Here is a 27,716-nt window from a genome sequence, read left to right on the forward strand (position 1 = left end):
TTTTTAGTTGAGGTGACACATTCATAATTCCAGGTTAGTCACATTTTTTTCCTGAAAATTTCCTTAGATTTTAAAAAATGTTTAACTATTGCCCGATAAGGAGAGCCACCGCAGTCCTTGCAAGCTGCCCACAGATGAACACAATTCTGTTCCAGACAGCCTTCTGCCTCCTCACATGGCTTCTCACCTTCTATTCTCCTTACCGGAATCCTTGTCCTGCATGTGACATTTCTGCTTGTGCCCTGTATAGACTGAAACTACATTTTCCTCTGAGAATCCTTGTAATTAAGGCCACATGCGTTGGGATATACACACTTTGAAAACACGCACATTGATGCACATACATGCACAGTTACCCCGTGTGTTTATTTAAATAACTGACTAACTGGTATCTACATGCGGCAAACTAGAGAAAGGCCCTTCCCAGCTGTTCAGTACCACACAAAAAGTGAAGTTTGAAGGTAGATCTATTTTAAGGATACAAGTAGTGAATGACAAGGAAAAAACAGTTCCTTATCTGTACTGTAACTGTTGTTCTTTGAGATGTGAGTGCAGACATGCATTCCACTCAGGTGTGTGTGTGCCCAGCTCACCAACGGTGGAGAACTTTGCCTAGTAGTACCCATAGGAGCGGTGCTCATGCCGTGTGGCCCTTCACCTCCCCTGTCTACTCAAAAGCAGTGCCATCCCAACTCCCTTAGTTCCTTGACACCAAGAGTAGAGACTCCGATGCAGAGGGAATGGAGGGTGGGTCAAGAAATATAAATCTGCACTCACATCTTGAACAACAGTTACAGTGCAGGTAATTAATTGCTTTTTCTTCGAGTGGTTGCAGATGTGTATTCCAATCAGGTGACTCACAAGCAGTACTTACATGAGGTGGAGCTTGGAATCTACTTAAAGGACTGCGGGACTGCTTTCCCGAGGTTGCATTTGACCTAGACACAGTGGTAACTGTGCAGTGCTTTGTAAAAGTATGTACAGAAGATCAGGCGGTGGCCCTGCAGGTGTCCAATATCAAAACATCTCTGAGGAAAATGTTGTATGACCCTGTAATCTCAGCAGAGGCACCGTCTGAGCTACTTCACATGCAGTTGTAATGCAGGAAGTTATCCACCCGGAAATCGTCTATACAGAGACCGCCTGACCCTTCACTGGATCCACATAGGGAGATGAAAAGATGAGGTGGGGCCCGAAAAGCTAAGTCCTCTCTAGGTAAAATGCCAAGCACGGTCTCACATCCAGTCTGTGAGGTCTCTGCTCGTCCGTGTTGGACTGCGCGTTAAGAGAGAACACCGGTCACTAAATCAGGAGGTTAAGGGCAAACCGTGAAACCGCTTTAGACAAAAATTTTGGATGTGGCCATAGGGTCACTTAGTCTCTGACAAACTGAGTGTGTGGAGGCTCTGCCATTAAGGCCTGCAGCTTGCTTACTCTCCTTGCAGATGTGACAGCTACAAGGAAGGCTGTCTTTTGGCACAGGAGGGACAGAGAACAGGCTGCCAGGGGCTCGATTGGAGATCCCATAAGGGCAGCTAAGACAGTATTAAGGTCCCACAAGGGAACTGGCTCTTTTACAGGTGGGTAGAGACGAATGACTTCTCTTAGAAATCTCACCACCATGGAGTTTGAGAAACTTGACCTCCCTTGGATGGGCAGATGAAACTCTGAGATCGCGGATAAGAGAACCCTCAACGAGCTGAGCGACAGACCAGAAGACTGAAGGTATAACAGGTACTACAAAACGTCCTGAATGCACGCCAGCCTGAGCTGAATTCCCCATGCTAGCGACCAAAGCGAAAATTGCTGCCACTTGGTCAAATAAGCAGCCTTAGTAGACACTTTCCTATGATTAAGGAACACTTGTCAAACAGCTTCCGAACATCGGTCCTCCTCTTAATTTAGCGATGAAGAATCCATGCTGTGAGATGCAGGTTGCTCGGCGCTGGATGCCAAATCTGACTATGGTGCTGGGTCAGTAAGTCGGGATAAAGAGGCAGAGAGATGGGCAGTCAAACCGACACACTGAGGAGACTGGAAAACCAACACTGTCTTGGCCACGCTAGTGCCATGAGAATCAGTCTGGCAAGATCCAACTTCAGTTTGAGAATGACCTGTGGGATGAGTGGGATCGGGGGAAGGCACGCATGAACACCAATCCCCACTCAGGTGGAAGGAGCCTGGACTGAGGCCCGTTCAGGAACAGAATTGACCACACTTCTTGTTGTCTTTCGTTGCAAGCAGGTCGATAGCTGAAATGCCCTATTTTTCAAAATGGACCTCAAAACTATTCTTCAGAGATTATTTGCGATGCTGAAAGAAGCCCCTGCTAAGGTGATTGGCTAAGCAATTCCACATCCCCAGTAGGTGAATGGCCATGTGAGTGATGTTCTCCCTGATGCAAAATTGCCCAAACTTTTTACTGCTTTGTGACAAAACTGGTTGGAGTGGGCTCCACCCTTTTTGTTCATATAATACACTGTGGCGGTGGTGGTGAGTATACGAACCACTATGCCTCTGATGTGCAACAGAAATGTCCAGTACACACCGTGAATGGCTCAAAGCTCTATGGCCTTCATACGAAGAGAGGCTTCCTGATCTGTTCGCAGTCCCCGAATTTTCAAAGTCCCCAGATGCGCTCCCCAACCTATTGGTGGAGGCATCAGTCATTATGGTTATGAACAGCAGAGGACGGGGAAGGCAACACATTTACAAAAACAGATTCCATCTCTCCACCGCAGGATGGGTGGCAGCACTCGCACTAGGCAGCCCAACAACCAACCATTTTGGCGATATACCAACTTGAGCCAGGTCTGAAGAGACAAAGATGCAACCTCACATGCTGAGCTACATAAATACATGCGGCCATATGACTTAGCAACTTCAGACACAAATGAATCCTAATAGAAGTGAGAGACTGGAGGGACAGTCCCAGACAATGAACTGTCTGAAATCACAGCTCAGCAGAAATGCCCTCAAATTCATAGACCCCCTAATGCGCTTGATTTTTTGAGCTGGTACTGAAGTTGATTTTGCTTTGTTTTCGATCAGACCCAGCCAATCGAGGAGACGCAGTCTGAACTGGACGTGGTTGAGGAGTTGATCTGTGGACTTGCCCCTCACTAACCAATCATCCAGGTAAGGAAAGACATGGCTTGGGAAAAACGGCCACATGGAAATAGGCGTTTTGAAGAACAAGGGCAGCAAACTGGTGATTGTGATTCAAAGATGGGAGGAGGTAGCTAGGGTAACCATGCAGAATCTCATGTGCTTGATGTGCCTGTTGAGACTCTGGAGATTGAGAACAGGTCTCACGCCTCCCTTGGACTTGGGAATCAGGAAATACTGTGAGTGGAATCCTTCTCTCCCGCCCCAGCCCACCAATGCTGCAGGGGGTCTTCCTCTATAACCCCCAAAGCTCACTTAGTCTGGACCTGCTGTAGGAGCAGTGACTCGTGAGGGGGGTCCCTGAAAAGGGATGGGGGGGGAAGGGGGAGTGGAAATTGGATGGCATAACTCGATCCCACAGCGCTTAGGACCATTTGTCTGAGGTTATCACTTCCCAAGCACTGTGCAAGTGAGGAAGCCTGTCCCCGAATGATGGGAAGTTCACAACTGGTGTCGATCAACCAGTCAAAAGGGCTGCTTGCCCAAAGCTGGGGGAGGACAGGCTGGCTGGTTAAAGTTAGACCCAGGAGGCCTTCTTCTGTGCGACTTATGTCCCTTCCTGGAGTAGTCCTGCTGCCTCGATGGGTAAGATGTTTGCTGGAAGCACCACTGGTGACGGTATTGCTGCTGCCATTGCTGACCCAGAAATTGGCACCTTTCTATGTTTGGGGTAAAACCCCCAAGGAATGCAGAGTTGCTCCTGAGTCCTTAAATGAATGTAAAGTCTCATCCATTTTGTCAGAGGAAAAAAAAAAAATCAACCATTGCAAGGTAGGTCTTCTATTCTCTGCTGGACCTACAGTTGCTAATTTTGGCTGGACATATTCCTGGAAGTTTCATCACACGACATAATCTTTAATTAATGGTTAACCTTTAATTCCTGGAGACTCCAGGACAATCCTGGAGGATTAGCAACTCCAGCCTGACCTCCAAAGCTATGCCAGAGTGCTGCAAGCATGAGGCCCTTCTCAGCGTGATCGCTGAAGCCATAACTCTGGCAGTGGCATCTGTTCTGTCCGGTGCCGACTGCAAAGTTGTCTTGGCGGCTAGACAACTGTATGCAATAAACGCTCTGAACTCTTCCCTGGAGGGTTCAGGCAACTTGTCTGTGAGTTTGGCTATAGACCCCCAATTTCGCAAATTATATTTCAACAACAGTGCCCGCCGATTTGCAATGCCAACTTATAAGGATGAGGTTGAATAAATTCAGAGATCCAGCCTCTTAGAACTCTCTGTCCTTGGGCATGCGCTGAGGAAGCCAACTCTGTCTGAGTCAGCAATATAGGTGACTGAAGAGGGAATACTGGGGGTGGCCAGGAGACCTTGCCCTGGAGTGGGCTGACGATTGGGACTTCACAGATTGAGAAACGGTCCATAGATTCCAAGGCGGCCACTGAATATAAGGATATGGCATAAGTGGGCAGTAGGCACTGGGCCAAGACCTTCGGTCCCTATTGCAGGAGCAGTGCTGATGTTGGTACTGATCGTGATCCACAGGAGGTCTTGACAATCTTTGAGAATGATGTCTTGGTGATGAGGGAGAGGGTGCCTCCGAACTTGCTCTCGATGAATCCCCCCAAGTCATCTGAAGACAATGGGGGGATTCACCCCAGGTGCAACAAGCAAACATCCAGCATCGTCCGAAGCTCAATAGGCTGGCTGCATCGTTACTAAAGCAGAGAGAGAAGCTGATGTCTTGAGGACAGGCAAGGGCACTGCACTCCCACTTGGTAGCAAACCAAGATGGTACTGCAGCCAGGGTTGGTACTGATCCCGTAGATGTGGTCTGCACTGTCATCATCAGTGCTGAAGATAGCAGCTGTGCTAACGCGCCCCTCAGTACCCATAAGGAGGCTGACCTCGACTGCCTACTCTGAGTCTTAGGGCTGGTCCACACTAACCCCCCAGTTCGAACTAAGATACGCAACTTCAGCTACGTGAATAACGTAGCTGAAGTCGAAGTACCTTAGTTCGAACTACAGGGTACTTACCGCGGGTCCACACGCGGCAGGCAGGCTCCCCCGTTGACTCCGCGTACTCCTCTCGCGAAGCAGGAGTTCCAACGTTGACGGCGAGCACTTCCGGGATCGATTTATCGTGTCTAGACAAGACGCGATAAATCTATCCCAGAAGATCGATTGCTTACCGCCGAACCCGGAGGTAAGTATAGACGTACCCTTAGGCAGTGCCGAAGACAGTGCTGTTGACTGAGACAAGTCTGCAATCATTCAGGTGGCACAGAGGACCACATAGAAGTACTCAGGGCAGCACAATGCTCCTGAATAACTGGGGAGCAAGAACAGAGGGGCAAAGCAAGCCTGATGCTGTCTGGGATACCAATGGCATGGAAATAGCTGGTGCCGATGTTGGTAATGGACTCAATGGGCATCCCATGAATGGTACAGTGCTCAACTGATGCCGCCTCGGTACTGGAAAGCGAGTGGATGTCCCAGCTCCATCCCACATATCAGAAGAATCACAGTGATTGTCTGCGCTTCACCTGGAAGAGAAGGTTGAATCTCTCCAATCTCTGGAGTGGTTCTGCAGTCTGGAGGACATGAGGAAGGAGAATGATCTCTCTTCCTCCTGGGGGAGGCATGAGAGTCTGGTCAAGGAACACTGGCTCGCTCTGGTTCCAAAGCTGTCTGAGAGGCTGAAGGATCCATGCGGATCTCCAGTGCCAAAGCAGGCCTCATGGCCGGCTCCATAAGGTGCTGCTTGAGGTGCAAGTCCCTCACCACCTCTGTTCTTGAATGATTCGCAGGTGAAGCACCTTTCTTTAATGTGCCCTTCTCCCAGGAGCATATGTGGGGGTCATTGCTGGGAACAGCCACCCCAAACAATGGACAATAGTTACACCTTGGTGAGGGGATATTTATTCTAACTCCTATAAACTAAAAACATAAGTAATGTTAAACTAACTTAAAATATAGACTATATATACATGCGTCTGACGAAGTGGGCATTCACCCATGAAAGCTTATGCTCCAATACGTCTGTTAGTCTATAAGGTGCCACAGGACTCTTTGTTGCTTTATATAGACAACAAAATCCAAGAGACTGAGATGGAAAAGTGGGAAGGAAATACCACACCAAGTGCTCTGACTCTACTCAGGAGTGGCGAGAAGGAACTGAGGGGGGGTTGGAGGAGCACTACCCTTAAATAGCCTGGGGAGGGGCCAAGAGACACAGGGCGTGGGTGCTGTCCCTAAGGGTACTACTAGGCAAAGTTCTCCAGTTTGGGTGCGCCAGGCACACGCACACCTGAATGGAAAACATGTCTGCAACCACTCAAAGAAAATTTTTTAAATCCCTTCTGAAATGACTTCTGCTACTTCCCAAAACTTTCCAGAAAAAGGCCCCAAGGGTGAGATTAACGGGTGAAATATGAGGTGGATTCGTTTGGCTTTGATGAAGTTGGGCAGAGAAAGACTGAAAAAAATTGGGTTTATAACAGAAAGTGAGCGTGCTTCAATCTTAACTATGGAAAGGCAAATGCCTCTTCAAATTGCTCCCTATGTCTGTCTAACAGAAGAGTTCCATGCGTTATAATGCTGCTCTGGTACATGAGATTATTGCCACTAGACCTCTAAAAACTACCACCACCACAACACACTTAGCACAATAAAGCTTTTTTTCAAGGTCTACCAGAGCCATTTGATTATGAAGCAGTTATAATTTATAAAATCCCAAGAATCTGTGTATTTAATTTCCGAGCAACACTCCCATGATGGCTTTATTCTTTATAAGATCCACAATTAAAAAACAAACATGTTTTCTCAGTCTTCAGCCCTAGAATTTAAGTATCATGTGGAACAATCCCATTAGAAGTCAAATGTTTGGAAAGAAGGACACGTAGGAATTGAGCAGCTCTTCAAAGGTCTGCACAGGATAAACAATTTGTGAGAGAAATTCTTCCAAACAATTTTCTCTTCAACTAAGTGTTCAGAGTCATCAACAAAGACGGCAAAACATTTTATTTAATTCCATCAGAGACTCAGGAACCAACCAAGCCATTTGAATTATAATACACTAACTTCTATGGAGGTGTGATCTAATGGTCTGAGAATGCGACTGAAAGGCAGAATTCTAAAGCTGGTTCTGATACTGTCTTGCTGCATAACCTTGGGCAAGTCACTTACTACCCCATGCCTCTGTTTCCCCATCTGTAAAACAGGGGAAATAATTGTATCTCCCTCACAGGGGTACTGACAGAATTGTTTATTCAGTGCTTTCATCTACTTAGGTACTTCTGTGACCCCCATTCACCACAGTATCCAAACATGTAGCTGAGGCCAATGTCCTCAGATGAAAAGCACTATAGAAATACAAAATATGAATATGTTATCACGTCCACTCTTTATCCTGATATGTTGTTCACTGTAGGTAATTAATATTCAAATCAGTGGCTACAGGAAAATATTTTATTAATAAAAAGTGGTCAAAATTCTGAATGAAAAAATCCCACGGGAAAACCAGAGATGATAAAAGGTAGTTACAATTTTGAAAATTCTGTTATTCAGACACTGTTACTGTCTTAATGACAATCAGGTGCTATGTTTTCTGTGTCATGTGCCCTAGACATTTGGTAAAATCTGCCACTTATTTCAATCAAAAGGGTAGAGCTATTGAGTGAAGTGTTACTACTACTGTGCACTTCTACAGAGCCTTTCATTCACAATCTGCTACTATCTACTTTGTAAAACTTCTCCCTGAAGAACACGCTCCCCTAGGGAAGGCCCACTGTCACAGGAAGCCAAATGCCATAGCTCTTTCAAGGACAACATGGAAGATCCTTCCCCCAACCGGGTGGAAATACCTGGCAGTGCAGTGATGAAGTCCCTCTGTAACATAGGTTTGAGGTACGAGTTTATATGTCCGTGCTGGTAATGACACATCTGGGAGATGAGATGTTCCACAAACTCCACTTGATCGGACTCGGACCACTGTTCAAAATACTTGACGCACAGCTCCTTCTCTTTCTCATAGCTTGCAGACAGCTTCCTTTGTTTGGGCACAATCATGCTGGAAGTGCCATTGGCAAGTTTTGTCTTGAAAGGAAAGAAGAAAACATGAAATAAAGCTTGGGACGCTAACATTCCATTATATAAAAGTTGGCTTCTGCATATCCCATTTGCTGCTGTCAGTCTGCAAGTGGCCACGGACACTTGTAACCTTGGAGGATAGTACAGTTCATGCAGGAGCTGCACACAAAGGACTATGGTTAGATGGGAGAACAAGAGTGGCAGCTTAATACAAACACATTTTAGTTACATTTTACATACAATGCTGACAGATTCCTAATTTGCCATTATCAGCTACTTCAGTGCACTGCAGAAGACTGCATTTGTATTTTGTTTCTCTTCTAAAGTATTTGCTTTAGGGCTACAATGGACTGCTGCTAAAATTAATAGAAAATACATGAGATGGATAAGAAACTGCACGATGATCATTTTAGTAATACACATAGTATACAGTAAAATCTATTAAATCAACACCCCAACATCTGGTGCTCATCTGTACTTCATGCAAAGAATCAAATACTAAACTTTATAGTCACTGTTAATATTTCGCCAGAAGGTCTCAACATAGTCTGATTTTGAAGAAGGGCTCTCCGGGACAGGAGAAAACAGACTCTTCACTCTATCGCCCAAAAGCAAGATGCATGGAAGTTTTGTTTTTAATGATTTAACTGGAAGAAAAGCACACATATTGCACCATGAGCACATCCCAAGCCAAATTAACTGTCAACTGGGAAATCTATGTTTTCCCATGCTGGTTACTAAATAGCTTTTATTAAATACTAAACTAAGGGAATGTCTATTTATTTTTAGGATTCTGCCCCAACTAAAAACAAAACAAAACAGAATCTAAAGCTAAGTACAATGGTCATACATTTAACCAAGACAAGTTTTAAAGGGACATTGTCAAGATATATCTATGTACCATGGAACTTTGATAAGTCTCTTTTTAGTAATCTGCAAACCTGATAATTCTTACTAAAAGCTGGTGTCTAGCCCTACGTCACAGCAAAGCTTTAATAACAGACGGCACTGTAATGACAGTTCACATTATTAGATCATTTCTTTTACAAAAACACTCGTCTACATTTGCTACTGCATTATGTATTATCAATTAAAATCAAACTGCACCTATCATAATAAATACAAGTTATATTTTGTGATGTAGTATTGCAGTTTCACTTAATGCATGCTGTGGTATAGCAAGTAACACAATTAATGATATTTTAGTCAATCTAAAAGACAATAACCAGACTGTACACGCTCTACATGTAGTTCTTACCTAAGAGGAAGATATGTAGTACCTGTTTACTGGGAGGAAGGATCAATGGAAAGATGTTAAGTGATTTGCTAAAAGGCTATAGAAAGTGCCTGCCAAAGCTAGGACAAGAACTCAGTAATTCCTAGCTCCCAGGCTTGTACCCCAGATCACACCTCCCTGTCCACCTCAAATCCTTACCTGTGATACCCACACCTTGGATTACCAAAAGTGACAGAATGCTTTAAAATCTACTTAATTTTTCACCATTTGTTTCCTGTATATTTATACATAAGACACCAGAACCTAAACATTGTGCCTAAATTACTTGCCAGTGTTTCTAACAGAGATGGCTGGATAGATTTTCTTATAAAACTGCTATGGTAAGTCGCAGCCATTTTAACAAAAAGTATATTCTGGCTCTGTATTATGGTTTGAATTAACTCTGATTTTCTGAGACCATAGTACAGTACAAAGATATCAGACTGTAGCATTGCTCAGCAACACTCGTTTTGTTTCCTCTCTCATTCCCCTCAAAATGGAGCCGAGAGTCCTCAAACACTGGGGAATGTTTCTTGGAGCATTCAGTAAGGAGCATCAAAGATGGCCAATAGCTGGTGGCAGAGTTGCAAACTAATGGCAGAGTATAAAATCCTTGTACTATGGTTTTATATTCACTCATCATGCAGATAATAGTGTCCCATAAATGGGATATTTGGAGGGAGGAGAAACACACACTCTTCTGGACTATCTGTTTATACAGAGAATGCTGACATCTCTGAGGCAACTGTGGGAATGAACTCCATGGCATGAAAGGTTGGATTCTTCCTGGCAATGGCATGGCATACAAAGATTAAGGATGGGCTGTATTGAACATCAGCCTTGAGGGACTCTGACTGTTTTTACTGCAGTTTAGCTGTTTGCAAAACAGAAAAACCCATGAAATGCTGGAGATAGTTGACAAATGGTGTATTTTACAAGCCTGATCTCATTTCATTTCTCATTTCATTTGCTGCACAGCCAATCTTACAGCAGGCTATCTCAATAGAGCATGGTTTTTAAACCTGTACCTTCTGCCTTTTGTTTCCTCCTTTCAGTGAGAACAGTCACTATTTGCTAGAGCATTAAATGCCCTCTTCTCTGTTACAATCAAGAAGCCCCTCCAGAAGAGGCAGAGCTGTCAGATATACGGAGAATAAAATGAAGCTAAATATTCATACAAATGTACCACCCAAAAGGTTTTCAGCCCAGAGCTTTCTACTGTTTGTTGGGATGAAGATGTATTACCTGCCTCACTATCAAAAGTAACCACAATCACTGCACATTACCCAAAGAAGATGCATCTGTGTATGACATGGGAAAGTGCCCAAACTTAGCCCAGGAGGAGCAGATCACAGTCCTCCACTTTTTTCTTCTTCCCTCCCAGGTTCTAATGTGGAGGCATGATCCTGGAGACTACAGGGTCTGTCTCATCTTACGCGGGGGTTCCGTTCCGCGGTTAGCGCATAAAGCAAAAACCGCGTATAGCCAAAACCCCATTGAGTTCAATGGCGGGCGAAATCGCCCGCACTACAGGCATAGTATTAAAACTGTTGTTTTTCTCTTTTTTTGTTTTGTTTTTGCCGACCGCGTAAAGTTGAAATCGCGCATGTTAAATGCGCGTAAGAGGCGACAGACCTGTATAGGTGCCACCATTCAGTGCTTAATTTTGATCTGAGCAGCCTGACATGCTGGGACCTGTAGCTTCTGTGAGTGGCACCTTTATACTTGCAGAGGTCTATTTCAGTGATACCATTTTTGAGATGGGGTGACCAGCACTGAACACAATACTCAAGATGGTGAAGGCATTCCATCAATTCTAGTCAGATATCCTGGCACAGAACAGATCGTTTTAGTAAGCTGTCCGTAACTACAAGCTCTTCTTCAGGCCTGAAGACGCTGTCAGACATTCAGGCCCAAAAAAGAGCTTTGTGGAGCTTGAAAGCTAGGCTCTTTCACCAACAGAAGTTGGTCCAATAAAAGATATTACCTCACCCACCTCATCTCTCTCATATCCTAGGACAAACATAGCTACAATAACACTGCAAACAACAATTACAAGGCCATTTTTCTGAGTGGCTACAATTAACACTAAACTGGGAGGAGTGGTAGATATGCTGGAGGGTAGGGACAGGATACAGAGGGACCTAGACAAATTAGAGGATTGGGCCAAAAGAAACTTGATGAGGTTCAACAAGGACAAGTGCAGAGTCCTGCACTTAGGACGGAAGAATCCCATGCACTGTTACAGACTAGGGACTGAACGGCTAGGCAGCAGTTCTGCAGAAAAGGACCTAGGGGTTACAGTGGACGAGAAGCTGGATATGAGTCAACAGTGTGCCCTTGTTGCCAAGACGGCTAATGGCATTCTGGGCTGTATAAGTAGGGGCATTGCCAGCAGATCGAGGGACGTGATCGTTCCCCTCTATTCGACATTGGTGAGGCCTCATCTGGAGTACTGTGTTCAGTTTTGGGCCCCACACTACAAGAAGGATGTGGAAAAATTGGAAAGAGTCCAGCGGAGGGCAACAAAAATGATTAGGGGGATGGAGCACATGATTTATGAGGAGAGGCTGAGGGAACTGGGATTGTTTAGTCTGCAGACGAGAAGAATGAAGGGGGATTTGATAGCTGCTTTCAACTACCTGAAAGGGGGTTGCAAAGAGGATGGATCTAGACTGTTCTCAGTGGTACCTGATGACAGAACAAGGAGCAATGGTCTCAAGTTGCAGTTGGGCAGGTTTAGGTTGGATATTAGGAAAAACTTTTTCACTAGGAGGGTGGTGAAGCACTGGAATGGGTTACCTAGGGAGGTGGTGGAATCTCCTTCCTTAGAGGTTTTTAAGGTCAGGCTTCACAAAGCCCTAGCTGAGATGATTTAGTTGGGAACTGGTCCTGCTTTGAGCAGGGGGTTGGACTAGATGACCTCCTGAGGTCCCTTCCAACCCTGATATTCTATGATTCTAACAGAGCCTATTTGTATGCACAAGGAGGTAGGAGAGAACTAATATAATAAAGGACCTAAGTCTAAATAATAGCCTATGTCTACAAGAAGGGGCAACATTTCAGTATGGATAAACAAAGGTTGGATAAGTCTAAATTTGTGTGAACAAAACAAAAATAACCACGGTATGACATGGCTGGACCACAAACATAACAACAGAGGTTGTTTTTGTTGTATAGATGGGGCTTATGGGTCCTTCTACAGTATGGGAAAAGCCAAATGCCAGCACAACTCTCAGCTACTATTACAGGCATCTGTGTTTTTCCAGCCACACCAGCAATTTTTTTTTAAAAGGGTTGTAACACAGATGTCTCCTACTCACTGTAGAAAACCACATTGGAGCTCTGTGTGTGTATAGATTGACTTCAACCGTAAGCTTCTTGTGGAACGGTCCTGTCTCTTGCCAAGTGTGGATGCTCAAAACACCCAACAACTAGCTCTACAAGAAATGCACCTTCGGGTCTGTGAAGCTCTAAAAAGGTTCAGAGAAAATCAAAAAATGCTGCAAGTGTCTCACTTGAGTTTCTCTACAGCCAAAGGGGAGGGAAAGGCATTCCATGATATTCCAGCGCTAACATGTCTTAGTCACTTACGTGGGCACAAAAGAGCATCGGGGTCATGCATTCTTTGGTTCTCAAACTCAAATACTTTGTGTTGCTTATTTGCAGTTGCATCTTTCCATAACTATGTGCACCACCAGTGCTGGTAAACTCGCCGATCTAGACAGAGCCACCTTAACAGCATTTTTGGATGGGTCCTACTGAAGGGGAGGGGGAAAAAAGGACATAATGTTTAATTATAAGAAATGATTGAAATAGGCACAGACATACCCCGGGTGCCTCTGCACTGCAGCAAGCTCTAAACTTGTTATCGTTAATGGTTTAAATTTCACTGTGCTAATCATTTCAGGACACAAGCCTTTCTTGATAATCTAATGAATTATTCCAACATCCTTCAGCAAAAAAAATCCTCCTTGACAGCACTAATTACAAGACGTTTTCCCAGTGCTTATGTAAAATATGACAGAGCAGCAGCTTAGGGAATTGCAGAAAACTGCTTCTAATTTCCACTGAGAAACTGACAAACACCTCTCTTTCATCTCTCCCAGCTCTCAAGTAAGATTTAACTTTCTCATTTAGTTAATTACCGAGTGAGGATCATCATTTTCCTGGATCGGAGCGGCTCAGAGCCTTTATCGTGTTAACTTGTGAACTTGATCGATGGCTGCTGCTAAAACTTAATAACTTCACCCCCTGGCAAATTGTAAGATAAATATAATAGGAGAAACTCTGACAGTAAAAACCTGCCAGAAACGAGCGCTGTGTTTATGTTTCTTTGCAGGCAGCAAAAAAACAACCGACAGCTTATTACTGGGTGCGTGTTACTTATATTTAAAAGACTCCAGGCAGTTAACTTTCTGCGTACTGTTCAAACTTTGCTCACAAGATAAAAGACACCGGGGAAAGTCAAAGCAGTGGCACAATAGTGTGTGTGTGTGTGGAGGGGTGGGGGGGTGTTGAGGGGCGGATGCGGGGGAACAGAGAGAGAGGGCAGCAAACAACATTGAAAGGAAAGTCATGGCCATGTGCATGTTCCGAAATATACTTCAAGTTAAGCAATTAAAAAAAAACATTAATGAATCCAGACAAGTAACAGAATTCAACAGCAGTACAAGTGACGCTCAAATATTCTGGAGCACTTTGGAACTGGGTGGCAAAGGCAGAGGAATTCAATGGTGCCGCTACAGCAGCAAGATGTCTCTCTCTTCACAGTTCTAGATCTGGAGAAGACACTGTCAGCTCAACAATTCCAGCACTGTTGGGATTTCAAGCCACCTCGTGGCCACAAAATCATTTGCCCATAACCACATACCCTCAATGCATGCTGACGTACTGGAGCAATGGAAGTGCTGAACTGCAGCACTGAATGTGACCCCTACGCTAACAAGAACTAGCACTTTAAAATCAAGCTGGGAAGGGGTTTGCTTGGGCGGCCTAACAGCAGCCCCAGGCCAAGCCCCATGGCTTGTCTCTTCCTCCTTGGGCCTGTAATTACCAAGGGCTGCAGAGGTAGATTGCTTAGCCCTAGTGGGTTGGGGCAGAGGATAGACATGTTTTGAAGTCACTTACCAGTAACCTCCCGAACTGCATTGTTTTGAGGAGCTGGAAGGAGGATGCCCAAGAGCGGCCTGGGAGCATGGGTGTAACATGGGAACCTGTAGGGCTCAGCCAGAAATTAACAATCCGCTTCTTCAAACAAAAAATGGGGTTTTCTGAAGGGCGGGGTTGGAAGAGGCAGGACTCCGCCCAGCTCCCAGTGGATGAATGTCCACACTGTCAAACCATCCCTGCATAAGAGGGATTAGCACAAAGAACCAAGGGCCGACGAGCCACGGAACTGGAATGACAGCAGCAGGACAGTCCGTTTCTCATGATGCCCTCTTCTGCTGGAACTTGTTTTGCCTATATTTGACTTGACAGAACTCAAAGCTACAACACTAGGTCATTAAACAACTCAGTCCATTTACTTTTATTTGAAAAGCTCAGTTTAGAAGCTACCCATTTCGTCTGCCTCCATCTCGCAATACAGATTCCATGAAAGTTAACCATTAGTTTAGCACAAACATGGGCTCACTTGCCATGTAATGAATTACAGTTTCCGCACTGCAAAGCTCACTGAAACACTTTCAAAACCCAACACGACCCAGGAGTAGATCGCCACCATCACGTCTGAGTCACAAGAAAGCCCCACAAAAAGGAGCCAGGATTTTATTTCCAGGAGGAAATTAAAAAAAACCACAAACTGAAATGAACAGCCCCCTGGATACCCAAAGAAGTAACAATTTTGCCTGCACTTGGTTGTTAGCTGCTTGCTCACATCCGGCTTCTAATTTCACAGCGGCAAATTCGGTAGAAAAAAAAGACACATTTAGATGAAAGGTCAATGGAATGAGAAGTCCAGAATGCTGTGCTTCATGAGATCCTGTGGGGGCAACAGTTCTCAGAGGTACCATCTAACTACATACGATATGTTGTTGGGCTGAAGGGTGCCTGGCTAAGGACTTCACCTCCAAATCAGAGGAGTGACATTTAGAGAGGTGGTTGTGTTCTTCTGGGACCAGAGAAAACTGCAGGCACCACAGATGTAATGTGCTGAATCTCTCCAGGGACTGGGGAGGGCAAGACTGAGCCATGCAAGCTTGCACACCCGCTATACAGAGAGCAGCAATAATAATGCTGGCTGGAGAAGAAGCTCCTCTCCCACACGGCTAAAAAGTAAAGGGCAGATGAAAAACTGTTCTTTTAAGCTAATACTTAATGTTTCAGACAGACTAATAAAGTTTAATTGTCTGGAAGCTGGTGGCTCTTACTGTATTACCTTTCCTTTGATATAGGTCTCACATCTGGATTTTAAAGGTTGATAAAACCACCAAAATAACATTTCTGTGCTGGGAGACATGGAAGTGAACGGGGAGTTTTCCCCTGACCTTAACTGTAAGTTTGGTCAGTCTCGTAGGATTCCTCTGAAAATAACTGGGACTGGTGAGGAATCATCTTGTGATGGCGGCACCTGGACAATGCTGGCACATGCCACACTTTCCCCAGGTTAAAGAAACCAAGTTACTGGGAGCAAAACAGATCAGTAGCATTAACAACCCTCTTCTCTTCCCTATAAACACTGAGAATCCATGGTGAGGGGTATGCTAGACATAACCAAATCCCACACATACTTTAGAGGCACTCTTAGACAGGTAAAGAGCAACTCTCTAATTAGTTAAACAGAAACACTTCCCCTTTCGCATACGTTACCTGACCCAGCTTCGGACAGCTGGGACTACTACCTATTACTACTGTTAAGGGAAAGCAGCAATATGTACATTATTACTTGGAGAACAATCTACTGAAGTCAGCCTTTACCAGTAGCAGCAAAGGGCTCATTAATGGTATGGCAAGGGGTAGGCTATGCTCCAGACAGCAGTTTTCTAGTTTTCTAGAACAGCCACTTGTAAACACACACTACTGACTGAGTGGCGGTTCCCTTTACGGGTGTTATTGAAGAGTTTCCTTCTTCCCTCGTGTACTCCCTTAACCCAGACAGAAAGCAACCAGGAAACAGTGTACTGGGGGGCAGGCCAACATGAATAGACAACACATTAAAAGAGGGGGTGACCTAATAGGTCTAATGTCCATGCCTGGGTGCACCGGATAAAAGCCTCATGATACCTGGAACATCTTGGCCTTGTCAAGGGAAAGCTTTAATACACTTTTAGCATCAAAAGACTGAAGCTGTCTCTGAGATACTTGGTTATTTCCCCCCATAGTTTACTCAGGAGAGCACAGCTCAGACGTGGCATTACTTTTCACCGATTTTCCTGCTTTTGAACACTTTTTGCAATGATGAGGCACAAAGAATTTAAGTGACTTGCCCATGGTCATAGAGAGAGTTAGTGACCCATCTAGGATTAGAGGGCAGGATACTCCAGGGCCTTTTAAACATCAGATAATCCCAGGTTTCCCCCTTTTATAGAACAAAAACAGCAGCGGGGTTAGGGGAAAACTGCACGACTACTCATCCACACTTCCTCCCACTGCAAACACGCTTCTACAAGTTGCTCAGTGAAATTCATCACTTTCCCTGCTCCTGAAATGGCCAGTTAATTCAGTTAGCTGCAGGAACAGCTCAAATTCACCTGCACATTAGCCAGCTTAAGTTTCTCTTCTCTGTTCATGTTACTCCCACTCTGTTTAGTCATAGGTGGCACCAAATGATGTCTCCACCCTGCTGTGAGCAGCATGTAGCACTTGGTTGAGTTGGACAAACAGGGAGGGAAGAAGCAAAGAAACACCCGAGAAATGGGGATGAAAAGGAGGGATGGTGGGAACTGTGCTGGGGCAACTGCATAGGGAGCATGGAGCTGAGTTGCCCATCTACCAAACCACTGTATGGGTGGCTCCAACATAAAAAGGCTGGGAACTATTGTATGGTTGCAGGTCAAAGTTGGTCAACGGGCTATGGCCAAAATCTGTATGGGTTCATCTCTCAGCCTTTCATCATCCACCAGATGAGGCCAACTAACTGCTATCCACCAGCATACATGGTATCTTGCTTGCTCAGTCATTCTGCTGACTTTACCACTCATGTCTCAGGATTATGTAGGACTAGACACATCCTTTCCTTGATAGAGGAGGCCTGGGCTCTGGCCTCCAAATGTGTGAACAAAGGAAATTCTCCCATGTCCCCTATATCTTTAGAGAGGAATACGTTGGTCCAGGATATGCCAGATCACAAAAGAATTAAAAAGACTAGACAAGAAGAGCATGTAGACTGTAGCTCTATGGTAAGCAAGGAAGAAGCGTAGACGTTGAGAAAGGCTGGGAATGAATCGATTCCAGTCATCAGCAAGCATCTCTTTCCAGAGTATTCCTTCCATAAAACATAACCAGACATCATGACTGAAGAGGGCTCCCTCCGTCACCATCCTTGTTTATTATTTGCATTGCTGTAGGCCTAAAGGTCATGGTCCCGGACCAGGATTGTGCTGGGTGCTGTACAACAGAACAAAAAGCTGGCCCCCGCCCCAGAGTTTACAATTTAAGCGATAAAGCCAGTGGGTCCTTGGAGTCCCCCTCACATAGCTAAAACAATAAGCAACCCCTGCTCCCAACCAGAAAATCTTACAGATCTCTCCTAACTCTGGTCCAGAGAGTCACACGTTTCCCTATATTCCTTGACTCCCATCTTTTCACTACAAATAAATCAAGACACACCGAAGCAGAGGAGGTAGTCACCCTACCAGAGTTATACCCACCGCAAGAGAGTCAGTCAAACGGAGATAGCGTGAGTGCAACTGCCTGTAACAGAATCAAACTGGACGGGGAGGGACCTCTTAGCCCCCGCTCAGTCCCTCCCCTGGTAGTCAGCGCTGGATTGTTCACCATACTCTATTGTCTAGGAGTATGTTCAGCCTAGATCAGGAGATCTGTTAGACTGCGCAACAGGCTCCAGTCTGGAAGTCTGTCGTCTCTAACTCAGCCTACACTTTCCTTTTCTTGATTTCACCCCATTCCTCCTAGTTCTACTCCCTTGTATCAAGAGTAATGGGATTAAATTAAGTCATGTAGCTCATCAAATCCATATGAGAAGTCATCCATCCCAGGCAGTAAAGTGGTGCCTTATGTCCTAAAACAAGAGGGCTGGTATCTCTCATGCATTTTTATCCTGTCTCATGCAACTCCACGTGTTGTTATTCACAAGAATTGTTAATCCTTTTTTTCAAAATCTATCATGGTATTTGGCTAAACATCTTAAGGTAGCATATTCCAAAGGTTCATTATGTATTGAGTCAGGTAGCATTTCCTTTTATCAGTATGAAATTTGTTGCCTATTAATTTCATTGGGTGTGCTCTTTTTCTTGTATTGTAAGAATGAGTAAATAGAACCAGTCAATTTACCTTCTCTACACTATTCATTTAAATATCTCCTCTATCCTATCGTCTCACCCTTGTTTCTTCTCTGTCTTGGGGCAGTTAATGCATTACGCCTGGCATCATTGTATTGGAGAACACACTGTTTGCCTCTCCTTCACTAGGAAGAGCAATATGTAGGGCCCTACCAAATTCACAGTTCATTTTGGTCAATTTCATGGTCATAGGATTTTAAAAATCGTCAGTCTCATGATTTCAGCTATTTAAATCTGAAACGTCACAATGTTGTAATAGTAGGGATCCTGACCCAAAAGAAGTTGGGGGTGTGTGTTGCGGTACTGCTACCCTTACTTCTGCGCTGCCGCTGCCTTCAGAGCTGGGCAGCTGAAGAGCAGTGGCTGCTGGCTGGGAGCCCAGCTCTGAAGGCAGCGCCACCGCCAGCAGCAGCACAGAAGTAAGGATGGTATGAAATGGTAATGCCACCCTTACTTCTGTGCTGCTGCCTGCAGAGCTGGGCCCTCAGACAGCAGCCGCTACTCTCCGGCCGCCCAGCTGTTAAGGCAGCAATGCAGAAGTTAGGGTGGCAATACCGTGACCCCCTTAAAATAACCTTGCAACTCCTTTTGGGTCAGGAGCCCTAATTTGAGAAACGCTGGTCTCCCCCATGAAATCGGTATAGTATAAGGTAAAAGCACACAAAAGAGCAGATTGCACGGTTCGTGATGCGTTTTGCCTGGCTGTGAATTTGGTAGGGCCCTGGCAATATGGGATCAGTCTTGGGAAAGATACACAGAACTTTCGGATACAAAACAAAATTAAACATGAAGAGACTCCAGCTTTTGCTGCCAGTGAGCCAGCTAGATAAATATAAGGCACAGTTCCTATACTGGTCCTCTGAAAAGGTTAGAGCTCCCTCTAGCACTCTCACAACAGAACAGCCACAGCCACAGCTGTGACAGTTTGGTGATGCCTACAGCGAGCTGCAATGTTGCTGTTTTTAATTTTAATTGGCTTTAAGTGTTGCTGGCACATGAATAATTAATAGGCTGCCCCACTAGTTTCTCTGAAGTTCAGGCAAAACAAATGACAGAGGAGAATTCCTTCTCAAAGTAAAAGAGCTTAAAAAGACTCAGCTTGCTATTAGAGGTACAGGAGCGCATTTTCAAATCCTGTGATTCAGGGGCTGTTCAACTATCTGTTTTGATCACGTCAGCCATGTGCGTCATGCAGATAGTTACTTAAAAAAAATATTAGACAATTAAAAACTTCAATTTTCACTACTGGGAAAGCATACTAGTTGTCATCACCTATTCTCCTCTCATCAATCGTCCTCCACAGGTTGATGGCAGGTCACCTAAAGTTCAGGAATGGTTTCCAAATTAGGTGCTTCCGTTTCAACACTGAGCTTTAAGTAGCCTGGGGTAAGTGAGACTAGGAAGGTACAAGCATATTACATTTAATTCTGTACACAGAAATAGCTAATGACAGGAACAAAAGCAGATCTTTCTAGTTAGAGGCTGATCACTGATAATCTCCATGCTCATGATATGGTGTAGCAACCCAGAGCAGGGACCTGGGAGTCAGGTCTCCCGAGTTATACTCCCCCGTCTGCCACTGACTCGCTGCATGGCCTGGGACAATCACTTCACCTCTCCTTGCTTCAGCTGTCCGTTTGTTAAATAGCCATGACATAAAACCATTTATCTCACAGGCAGATAAGTAGTACTCAGGTGAAAGGTGCTCCCACCAGAAGGGCATGCATCACCAAACATTTCACACACACCCCTAAGTGTGCATCTTCCCCTCAAGCACTACAAACCAATTGGCACATTGATATTTTTGTCACTAAGAATCATCTATGAAGGCTTCCAAACTCTAACTAGTGGCATGTCCTAGACTATCTGAACATTTTATTTAAATTACAACTATACTTTGCAGTCAATCTGCTGAATCATGCCAACCATTTAAGCAGCCTTTAAAGCTAGGACCAAAACCCCAAAGTAAAAAAAAACACTTTTGTTGCTGAAGTTTCCCGACTTTTTCTGAAAGACACATTGTATCCTGACAACCATCTTAAAATCAATACAAATATGAAGCCAGCTAACAAATTCTCCTTGAGTTCAAAGAAGTGCCCTAGAGAGGGATCACTTCAGTAAAGTCACCTTACTTATCATAGTAAGTTCAATATTTAACCACCAGGGGACTTGCTGAATTTTGGAAGTTAGTGATTAATATTACTGCCATTCAGAGATATAGCAAAGGTGATAAATATAACAGGATGCATTAGGATAACCACAATAACATTTTTCTTTTCTTTTTTCTAAGAATCTGATGGAGTGAGAAAGACTGATTGAAAATAATAACTAAAGCCAAGTATACTATGGCAACAGTTCTCAATCAGGAGTCCGGGGCCCCCTAGGTTTCAGGGGGGCCTCGCCTCCAAGCAGGGCCAGCATTAGACTCGCTAGAGCCCAGGGCAGAAAGCCAAAGTCCCACTGCATGGGGCTGAAGCCCAGGTCCCTGAGCCCCGGGGCTGAAGCCTAAGCAATATAGCTTCGAGGGGGGACCCTGTGGCATGGGGCCCCAGGCAATTGCCCTGCTTGTTACCCCCTAACGCCAGCCCTGGCTTTTATATGCTGAAAATCAGTTATTGTGGCAAAGGTGGGCCGTGGAGTTTTTATAGCATGGGGGGGGGGGGGGGGGGGGGAAGGGGGAAGAGGTGCCTCCAAAAGAAAGAGGTTGAGAACCTCTGTACTCTGGGGTGCTGCACAGAAACCATTAAAACTTCCTCACACTACCCTGTCAATGCCCCTCAGTCCTGACTGATAGTTCTCTGATATTCTAGATCCAGGCTCCCCTCATACAGTCCTGCCACTGCACCTATAATACTGATAGACACAACTGCAGGATGTGGCATAGTCTATATCTTGGGAGGGCATGAATTCCTTTCTCATTACTCATGTTCACGCGGGATCTTGTTGGATCCTTGACTGCTTCTATATATCCAGACAGCAACAGTGCATTTCCCATCCACTCTTGGCAAGGAAGTTATAGCCTTTCTTTCTGGATGTGGCTTTTGCCACAGTTATCCCCACCTTTTGTTGCCTCTGGATTGAGTTACTGCAACGTGCTTTGCTCGGGCTACACAGGCAGAGATGAATTGAAAGTGGTGTAGAAACCTGCTTGTCTGTGTTTTTTTCCCCTAGCAGTTGAGGTCAGCTGGGAGCGGACAGTTCCTAAGATGTGCTTGGTTTGGGGGGGACAAATCATTCTCAGTGAAGGACTCAACTCCTGAATTTTCTCCTCTCTTGGCCCTAGAGAGCCCAAGTTAGATGCAGCATGCCGTGAAGGTCAAAGATCATCTGCTTACCCAAGCTTTTAGGGAAGGGGGGACTCACTGTTATTTAGGTTGAGAGAGACAAGGGAGGGAAGGTGATGTCTTTTATTGGATCAACTTCCTTTGTTGGAAGGTACAAAGATTTCGAGCTACACAGAGCCTTTCCTCAGACCGGAAAAACGGCTCTGTTTAGCTTGACAGCCTGTACCTTCCGCCAAGAGAAGTTGGTTCAACGAAAGATATTCTCTCTCCTACCTGGTCTCTCTCATATCCTGGGAACAACAGCGCTGCAAAAAGTTATTTAGGTTGTTTGACTGAAACTGGCTTATCAGCTGTATGATGATGTTTTTATTTTATTCATTATAAGTGAATTTAGAGCTTGTGTTTGAAAGGTGCATTATATAAAACACAAAAAAAGTTACTGAGCTGCTCCAATTTGGGCCGAACAAAGCTCCACCAATGCATCTCAACCCTTCCTTGCAACAGCCCTACTATTCCTACATTCGACTCTAAACCGTTCTGCTAATGAACTTCAGGCCTGTCCAGCAACACGCTTTCCTGACCCATACCTGGACCTCCAGGCAGTCTATGAATGTGTCTTGACTTATAGCACCCCCTCCTAGTCAAGTCTTCAAATCTGTTAATTGTGTTAAATTATATGTGAGGGTTCAGTATTGTGACTAATGTCTTCGATGAAACATTAAACTCCAAACTCATCTCCATCTGTGATCTAAGCCAATTTTGAAACCCAGATCTCAAACAATGATGCATTAACTTACTGTGCAGCCTAATCATGTTTGGTTTCTCCTAAGACAGAATTCAGATGGTAGTAAAGTGCTTCTTTTGCAACCCACTTAATAACTGTTGGGACAGTAAATCATGATCTAGAATGGGAGTGACAGACCTAAATTAACATGATAAAAGAGCAATCTGATTCCACTTTTCAGTTCACACATTCCACCACTCAATTTTGTAAAATCCAGAGGTTTAAAAAAAACCACTGGCATTAATTAAACAACAGTTTTATTACCTACAACCAAAGCCTTACAAGGAGGGCTTATCAGACAGCTCTGCTAAGAAATTACACGCCTCACTCAATTAACAATTTAACTTTTTGTGGTGTTGCTGCTAATTGAGGTATTTTTCATTTTTATTTTCTCCTAAATGAATATTATATAGGAGAGCTCAGTCCAAGTATAAAAGTAATCAGGGGAATTAACAGAAAAACCTGAGGTCAGAAGAATTCATGCTGAAATATTTTAATCATTAACTGATATTTCAACTGACTTCTTAATATGTGACCGTTGTTGTTAAGGGCCATTCTTCAGAAGCAATGGGCAGCTCTCAGGCCAATGGGAAGTGTGCCCAGCTGAAAGCAGAACTGAACCAGAGTGTACAGTGAGGATGGTTTTGCTATTATGCCTCATAAATCCAGTGAATTTTTTTTTTTACCAGAAGAGTAAATTTCTCTGTGGATACACCATGCAAATAGCCTATATTCTAGTTTATTCAGGAGTCAAATTCTCCATCTCTACCTAGGAGAAACAGCAACTTTACATTTGCTCCACATTTTTTTTTAACCCTTGAAGATCCCAAAGTACTTTATAGGTTGAACATGTAGGAACTACTTCACCGCTAAGAGGGAGCTGCTCCTCGGGTGGAATGTGATTTCACTACCCAGTGTTTTCAGGAATGCTTAGAAAAGTATACCTGCACTTACCTGACAATTGCCCTTCTTAAAAGAATAAGATTCACAGATCCACACAAGGGACATTTCAGTGTCTGCTTGCAGCTTGCAGGCAGCACTACAGCTGTCAGTCACTGGCAGCAAGGGAATGCCCTGCTCCCTAAAACATCCTTCTTTTGACACAACTTCTATACGTTGGATATTCAATTCTACTTCTAAAATTACTGATTACTTTAAATATACTTTGAGGTAAATATATTATTTGTCTTAACTGCAGAGCATGAGAAATTCCCCATAATGAAACAAACCCACATTTTTGACTGTATTTCCATCTGGATGATTGGTTTGTCTTCAGCACGGACCAGATCGGTGGACTTCATTACTCAAATAAAGGAAATGTTCCTATTCTTCATCGGGCTAAGGTTCACAGATTTTCACTGCATGTAAGCCTTGGGGAGGGGGACAGGGAGCAGGATCATCCTTTAAATATGGACATCCAAAGAAGGTATTATATATACTCCATCTTTCAATGGCCAGAGACTTGACCTTTTTGCTTTGGCAGTCTTCTAAATCCACATTAAAGTCCACCTGGAGGAACTCAAGGCATGTTTCACTTGTTTAACCTAGTAGTTAAAATATGGATTTTGCACCAGCCAGTAGAATAAGTTCTATCTGTTGACATCTTTTTAGGGTCCATGAGAGTGACAATCACTTAATCCATGTGCCCTTCTGAGCTGTTTCGTCCTGGATAGAGGGTTGTTTTTTGTACTGGAAGACATTCACTATAAGCCCGAGACATAAGAAAGCCCAATGGTTAATCAGGCCTGAAAACCACAGGCTCTTCAGCCACAAATGCATAAACAGTAATACTGCTATTCCCTTATTCCAGTCTTTTGTACAGTCCTGTGGAGTAGCTGAATAGGTGGGATGGCATATAATAGAGACATTACCCAGCTTTGTGAAGTCAAAACCTCACATCCCAGGTCCTGACATATTGAGAAGTCACAGGACACTTTGTTGCTGTTTGTTTGATGCGAAGTCAAGCACCAACTCACCGAACTGACATGATGAGTGAGGATATTTCTGGATGCAGGCTCCACTCTGCTAATCCAACATCTGCCATGTAAGTCTTGATGCTCCACTCCCTCTCAATGGGAAGTACACGTAGAGTTAGGAAACTTTGCCCCAAACCCAGTACAGGAGAAAAATTAATTTCCTCAGTGGGGTAGGGATGATCACATCCTTCCTAGTTTATTGATGAAAACCCAACAGACAGGTTGACCACCACAACCAGAACAAGTCTGTTATCCATGGAAGGAACCCCCCACTCTACCCCTTTCTAGTGCATGGGATTCACACTGACAAGAGAAAGGTGGAAGAGGTGGATGAGGCTTTTTTTAAACAACTAACAAAATCATCCAAAGCCCAAGATTTGGTGGTGATGGGGGACTTCAACTATCCGGATATATGTTGGGAAAATAACACAGCGGGGCACAGACTATCCAACAAATTCTTGGACTGCATTGCAGACAACTTTTTATTTCAGAAGGTTGAAAAAGCTACTGGGGGGAAGCTGTTCTAGACTTGATTTTAACAAATAGGGAGGAACTCGTTGAGAATTTGAAAGTAGAAGGCAGCTTGGGTGAAAGTGATCATGAAATCATAGAGTTTGCAATTCTAAGGAAGGGTAGAAGGGAGAACAGCAAAATAGAAACAATGGATTTCAGGAAGGCGGATTTTGGTAAGCTCAGAGAGCTGATAGGTAAGGTCCCATGGGAATCAAGACTGAGGGGAAAAACAACTGAGGAGAGCTGGCAGTTTTTCAAAGGGACACTATTAAGGGCCCAAAAGCAAGCTATTCCGCTGGTTAGGAAAGATAGAAAATGTGGCAAAAGATCACCTTGGCTTAACCACGAGATCTTGCATGATCTAAAAAATAAAAAGGAGTCATATAAAAAATGGAAACTAGGACAGATTACAAAGGATGAATATAGGCAAACAACACAGGAATGCAGGGGCAAGATTAGAAAGGCAAAGGCACAAAATGAGCTCAAACTAGCTACGGGAATAAAGGGAAACAAGAAGACTTTTTATCAATACATTAGAAGCATGAGGAAGACCAAAGACAGGGTAGGCCCACTGCTTAGTGAAGAGGGAGAAACAGTAACAGGAAACTTGGAAATGGCAGAGATGCTTAATGACTTCTTTGTTTCGGTCTTCACCGAGAAGTCTGAAGGAATGCCTATCCTAGTGAATGCTAATGGGAAGGGGGTAGGTTTAGCAGATAAAATAAAAAAAGAACAAGTTAAAAATCACTTAGAAAAGTTAGATGCCTGCAAGTCACCAGGGCCTGATGAAATGCATCCTAGAATACTCAAGGAGCTAATAGAGGAGGTATCTGAGCCTCTAGCTATTATCTTTGGAAAATCATGGGAGACGGGAGAGATTCCAGAAGACTGGAAAAGGGCAAATATAGTGCCCATCTATAAAAAGGGAAATAAAAACAACCCAGGAAACTACAGACCAGTTAGTTTAACTTCTGTGCCAGGGAAGATAATGGAGCAAGTAATTAAGGAAATCATCTGCAAACACTTGGAAGGTGGTAAGGTGATAGGGAACAGCCAGCATGGATTTGTAAAGAACAAATCATGTCAAACCAATCTGATAGCTTTCTTCGATAGGATAACGAGTCTTGTGGATAAGGGAGAAGCTGTGGATGTGGTATACCTAGACTTTAGTAAGGCATTTGATACGGTCTCGCATGATATTCTTATCGACAAACTAGGCAAATATAATTTAGATGGGGCTACTATAAGGTGGGTGCATAACTGGCTGGATAACCGTACTCAGAGAGTTGTTATTAATGGTTCCCAATCCTGCTGGAAAGGCATAACGAGTGGGGTTCCGCAGGGGTCTGTTTTGGGACCGGCTCTGTTCAATATCTTCATTAACGACTTAGATATTGGTATAGAAAGTACGATTATTAAGTTTGCGGATGATACCAAACTGGGAGGGATTGCAACTGCTTTGGAGGACAGGGTCATAATTCAAAATGATCTGGACAAATTGGAGAAATGGTCTGAGTTAAACAGGATGAAGTTTAACAAAGACAAATGCAAAGTGCTCCACTTAGGAAGAAAAAATCAGTTTCACACATACAGAATGGGAAGAGACTGTCTAGGAAGGAGTACGGCAGAAAGGGATCTAGGGGTTATAGTGGACCACAAGCTAAATATGAGTCAACAGTGTGATGCTGTTGCAAAAAAAGCAAACGTGATTCTGGGATGTATTAACAGGTGTGTTGTGAGCAAGACACGAGAAGTCATTCTTCCGCTCTACTCTGCTCTGGTTAGGCCTCAGCTGGAGTATTGTGTCCAGTTCTGGGCACCGCATTTCAAGAAAGATGTGGAGAAATTGGAAAGGGTCCAGAGAAGAGCAACAAGAATGATTAAAGGTCTTGAGAACATGACCTATGAAGCAAGGCTGAAAGAATTGGGTTTGTTTAGTTTGGAAAAGAGAAGACTGAGAGGGGACATGATAGCAGTTTTCAGGTATCTAAAAGGGTGTCATAAGGAGGAGGGAGAAAACTTGTTCACCTTAGCCTCTGAGGATAGAACAAGAAGCAATGGGCTTAAACTGCAGCAAGGGAGGTCTAGGTTGGACATTAGGAAAAAGTTCCTAACTGTCAGGGTGGTTAAACACTGGAATAAATTGCCTAGGGAGGTTGTGAAATCTCCATCTCTGGAGATATTTAAGAGTAGGTTAGATAAATGTCTA

At 44.1% G+C, this 27,716-nt stretch overlaps 1 protein-coding gene across 9 annotated transcripts in view; it reads right to left on the minus strand.

The window, feature by feature from the left end:
• BTRC (beta-transducin repeat containing E3 ubiquitin protein ligase) overlaps nt 1-27,716 on the minus strand; it is a 158,898-nt gene that overhangs the window by 26,163 nt on the left and 105,019 nt on the right. For all 9 annotated transcript variants that reach the window (XM_026650888.1, XM_026650887.1, XM_026650881.1 and 6 more), the window contains one exon: nt 7,988-8,219. In XM_026650888.1, the coding sequence (XP_026506673.1) occupies nt 7,988-8,219 (232 nt within the window). The remainder of the gene's footprint in view (nt 1-7,987; nt 8,220-27,716) is intronic.

The sequence above is a fragment of the Terrapene carolina genome, unplaced genomic scaffold, assembly GCF_002925995.2.
Source record: "Terrapene carolina triunguis isolate 2854851 unplaced genomic scaffold, T_m_triunguis-2.0 Scaffold95, whole genome shotgun sequence".
Classification (NCBI taxonomy): Eukaryota; Metazoa; Chordata; order Testudines; family Emydidae; genus Terrapene; species Terrapene triunguis.